The sequence below is a fragment of the Aethalodelphis obliquidens genome, unplaced genomic scaffold (assembly GCF_003676395.1).
Source record: "Aethalodelphis obliquidens isolate GAN/ISIS:26980383/991018 unplaced genomic scaffold, ASM367639v1 scaffold21, whole genome shotgun sequence".
Lineage (NCBI taxonomy): Eukaryota > Metazoa > Chordata > Mammalia > Artiodactyla > Delphinidae > Aethalodelphis > Aethalodelphis obliquidens.
In genome coordinates, this window is record NW_020837965.1 from 27,901,042 (window position 1) to 27,905,319 (window position 4,278).

The following is a 4,278-nucleotide window of genomic DNA, read 5'->3' on the forward strand; positions in this document are numbered from 1 at the left end:
TCGGCGGCCTTGACGTCCAGCTCGGCGGAAGGCAGCTCGATGCTGAGATCACTGGTCTTGACGTCGCCCTGCACCGAGGGCAGGGTCACCTCGGCCTGAGTCTTGAGCCCAGACCCCTCCAAGGAGGCTTCGACGGACTTGCTGGGTGCTGACACCCCGAAGGATGGCATCTTGAACTTGGGCATTTTGAACTTGCTGTCTGTGACGGCCACCTCCTTGTCCCCAAGGGACACTTCGCCCGCCAGCATGATGCCCGCGGCCTGGCTGTCCACCTCCACGCTGGGCAGTGACACCTCCACGTCGGGGGTCATCACCTCGCCCTTGGCATTCTGCAATTCCAGTTTGGGCCCCTTGATATCCACCTGGGGGCCCTTGATGTCCACCTTGGGCACCGTGATGCTGGGCATCTGCACCTTGGGCAGGTGGCCCTTGAGTCCGATTCCCGCCACTGCTTCCTTGATCTCTGCTTCGGGAGGGTGGCCCTCTGGGAGTTTCACGCCCACCTCGGCAGCCTTGACATCCAGCTCGGTGGAGGGCAGCTCGGTGCTGATGTCACTGGTCTTGACGTCGGCCTGCACCGAGGGCAGAGTCACTTCGGCCTGGGCCTTGGGCACGGACACCTCCATGGCGGCCTGGACGGACTTGCTGGGCGCTGACACCCCGAAAGACGGCATCTTGAACTTGGGCATTTTGAACTTGCTGTCTCTGGTGGCCACCTCCTTGTCCCCAAGGGACACATCGCCCACCAGCTTGGTGCCCGCGGCCTGGGTGTCCACCTCCACGCTAGGCAGCGACACCTGCATGTCGGGGGTCGTCACCTCGCCTTTGGCGTCCTTCAGGTCCAGTTTGGGCCCCTTGATGTCCACCTGGGGGGCCTTGATGTCCACCTTGGGCACCTTGATGCTGGGCATCTGCACCTTGGACAGGTGGCCCTTGAGTCCAATTACAGCTGCTGTTTCCGTGGGCTCCACTTCGGGAAGGTGGTCCTCCGGTTGCTTCAGGCCCACCTCGGCGGCCTTGACCTCCAGCTTGGAGGAGGGCAGCTCGATGCTGAAGTCACTGGTCTTGACGTCGGCCTGCACCGAGGGCCGGGTCACCTCGGCCTGGGCCTTGGGGCCAGACCCGTCCAAGGAGGCTTCGACGGACTTGCTGGACGCTGACACCCCGAAGGACGGCATCTTGAACTTGGGCATTTTGAACTTGCTGTCTCTGGCGGCCACCTCCTTGTCCCCCAGGGACATGTCGCCCGCCAGCATGATGCCCTCAGCCTGGCTGTCCACCTCCACGCTGGGCAGTGACACTTCCACATCAGGGACCTTCACGTCGCCCTTGGCGTCCTTCAGGTCCAGTTTGGGTCCCTTGATGTCCACCTGGGGGGCCTTGATGCTGGGCATCTGCACCGTGGGCAGGTGGCCCTTGAGTCCGATTCCCGCTACTGCTTCCTTGGGCTCCGCTTCGGGATGGTGGCCCTCCGGGAGCTTCACGCCCACCTCGGCGGCCTTGACCTCCAGCTCGGTGGAGAGCTGCTCAATCCTAAGGTCACTGGTCTTGACGTCGGCCTGCACCGAGGTCAGGGTCACTTCGGCCTGGGCCTTGGGCACGGACACCTCCACGGCGGCCTGGACGGACTTGCTGGGCGCTGACACCCTGAAGGACGGCATCTTGAACCTGGGCATTTGGAACTTGCCGTCTCGCTCTAGTCCACCTTGGCCTTTCACATCCGTCTCTAACGTTTCTACTGTGATGCTGCTCTCCTTTTCCTTCTCTGTTTCCTGGAGTTGTGTCGCTTTGTCTCCTTTTGCCTCCTTCGCTGGCGACCACCCAAAGGAGGGCAGCTTGAACCTTAGCATTTTCATCTTCCCCTCCTTTTCGTCCGTGTGCGGGCCCCCGCCCTTGCTGTCCTCGTCTCTCTTCTGGGCTGCATCTTCCTCCGTTGCTCCTCCCTCTTGCGCTGGCGGATGGACTGGGGGTTGTCTGGGCCTGTGCTTTTCTGCTTCCCCTGCATCCTCCCCCTTGGCCTCCGTGCCCTCAGCAGAGACCCTTCTCTGCCGTGGTCCCTGCTGGAGAGCTGTCGCGGCTCCTTCTTTCTCGAGCACTTTTTCTTTGTAAAGTCCAAACTTGGGTGTCTTTAAAGTGGGTATGCGGACATGGAATTCTGGTTGGTGGTTTTGGTGGATGCCTTGGTCTGCTGAGTCTTGCAGAGACAGCCTGGCAATGCCGGCCTCCAGCGCCTGCGTGCCTTCCCCGGCCCCCTCCCTGCTCTGTCCTGGCGCTGGGCCCAGCCCGGCGTTTCCCTGGGGCACAGTCTCCCCCCTGTCCTTGGCCTCTTTTGTCTTTCTTCGGGGTCTGGGTGCTGGGCCGGCCCCTTCCCCGGGGGCTCCCTCAGTGGGGAGGCCGGGCTCCGTGGGGGGCTCGGCGGCCTCTGGCACCCCTGCCGTCCTGTCCTCTCTCCCGCCATGGGCGGCAGCCCTGGAGGCCTCTCGCCCGGAATCCCGGGGCCCTGTCTCCACCAGGACCCCAGCCTGGACTGTCCCCCCGTGGGCTCCCCTGCCCGACAGCCCCTTCCCTGAGCCCACCCGGAATCTCAGGTTCGGGAAGCTTTTCTTCCGCTGCCTGCCTGGCCCTGCTTCCGGGAGCTGGGCCTCCGTGTCTGTGCTCGTGGGGGACAGGTCAGGCACGTCCCCTCGCTCGCTGGCCTCCGAGGAGCTGTGCGACCTCCGGGGCCCTGGCCCACGCTTGCTCTTCAGAGCTTGGAATTTGGGCCAGGAGAGCCGCTCCCTCTGGGGCTGCCTGCCTCTGCCCTCCCTGGGCTTGGAGATGAGCCTCTCCTGGTCTCCATCCTCCTGCAGCGTCTCCGTGGGGGTCTCCGTGCGCCCTTCGGCGATATCCTGGTCCTGAAACAGGGAGAGAGCACCTTTTGGGCCGCCGTACAGGGAGTCGAAGGCAGGGGCTCCGGGGACGGGAGGGGGCAGTGGGGGTCCCCTCCCAGCCTCAGCCTGGGCACCCGGCCATGCAAGCGCACCTGCTTCTTGCTGCCCCTCGAGCCACGCGGAGCGCCGCCGGAAGCTCCCTCCTCGTCCTCCCGGGCGGGAAGCTGCCGCCTGACTGTGAACTGAACCTTGTACGGCTCTGAGTACTGGAGGATTTTGAGAGCGTCTTCGTATTTAATGTCGTCAAAGAATATGGTTGTGCTGAGCAGCTGATCCCCTAGACGAAGACAGAGCGGTCCCCGCACCTCAGTGCCCCGGACCTCGTCGGGCCTCACGGGAGGGGTCCACAGGGGTGCATGACCGAGGAGGCGACCCTGCTCAGGCTGCCCGGCCCCTTCCTTCTCTTGAGCCCCGGGTGGGAAGGAGCCCCCATTTCCAAGCAGAAAACCTGTCAGAGCGGGTGGCCCCAGCCCGGACACGGCTAGGTAGTCTCTAGGGACTCATCTGAGTCCACTGTGGCCCGTCCCCCTCAGGCCCCACCCGATCCTGACGGGACCATGGGGACGTGGGGGTGGGGTCGTGGCACCCGATCCTGATGGGACCACGGGACGTGGGGATGGGGGACCACGGGGACGTGGGGATGGGGCCATGCTGAGTCCACTGTGGCCCGTCCCCCTCAGGCCCCATCCGATCCTGACGGGACCACGGGATGTGGGGATGGGGGACCACGGGACGTGGGGATGGGGGACCACGGGGACGTGGGGATGGGGGACCACGGGACGTGGGGATGGGGGACCACGGGGACGTGGGGTGGGGCCGTGGCACCTTCTCGCAGGCTGAAGAGCTTGGCAGCTGAGGACTCCTTCAGCACCTGCTTGACAAAGATCCCCTGGTCCCCACCGCCCGTGACAATGTAGCCACTGGCTCCGGCCTCCACCTTGGTCTTCAGTGTCCCCTCCGTCGCCTCCTGCGTGGACTAGAAGCACATCGGGCCCCAGTGAGCATACGCCCGCCCCACAGTGGGCATGGCTGCTGGGAGGCTGCCTCCCCTGAGGCCAGGGACCCCGGAGTCCTCCGTCATTGGGCAGCTGAGCCCGGGCACGGGGTCCAGGCTCTGGGGGAAGCCAGCTGCCGCCGTCTCAGCTGGGAGCAGCCTCCCCTGTCCCCGACCCCTCCTGCCAGGACTCAGGAGCAGCCCGGCCCCGACCGTCCGGGGCCAGCGGGGCTCGACAAGCAGCGGGGAGGGTCTTCTGCCTGCACGTGGCCAAAGCGCTCCTTCATCCGCTCCTGGCTCACCGCCACCCTCACTCCAAAGCGCTCCTTCATCAGCTCCTGGCTCACCGCCGCC

The 4,278-nt window shown here is 65.1% G+C and overlaps 1 protein-coding gene across 6 annotated transcripts in view; it reads right to left on the minus strand.

Annotated features, from left to right (window-relative positions):
- AHNAK2 (AHNAK nucleoprotein 2) overlaps positions 1–4,278 on the minus strand; it is a 25,598-nt gene that overhangs the window by 4,124 nt on the left and 17,196 nt on the right. The window contains exons 4-7 of one of the 6 annotated variants that reach the window (XM_027120763.1): positions 3,756–3,906; positions 3,023–3,207; positions 1,593–2,894; positions 2–1,109 (exon numbers count right to left, since the gene is read on the minus strand). In XM_027120763.1, the coding sequence (XP_026976564.1) occupies positions 2–1,109; positions 1,593–2,894; positions 3,023–3,207; positions 3,756–3,906 (2,746 nt within the window). Of the gene's footprint in view, position 1; positions 2,895–3,022; positions 3,208–3,755; positions 3,907–4,278 lie in introns of all 6 variants that reach the window. The other 5 variants (XM_027120766.1, XM_027120762.1, XM_027120765.1 and 2 more) reach the window with 5 other exon arrangements.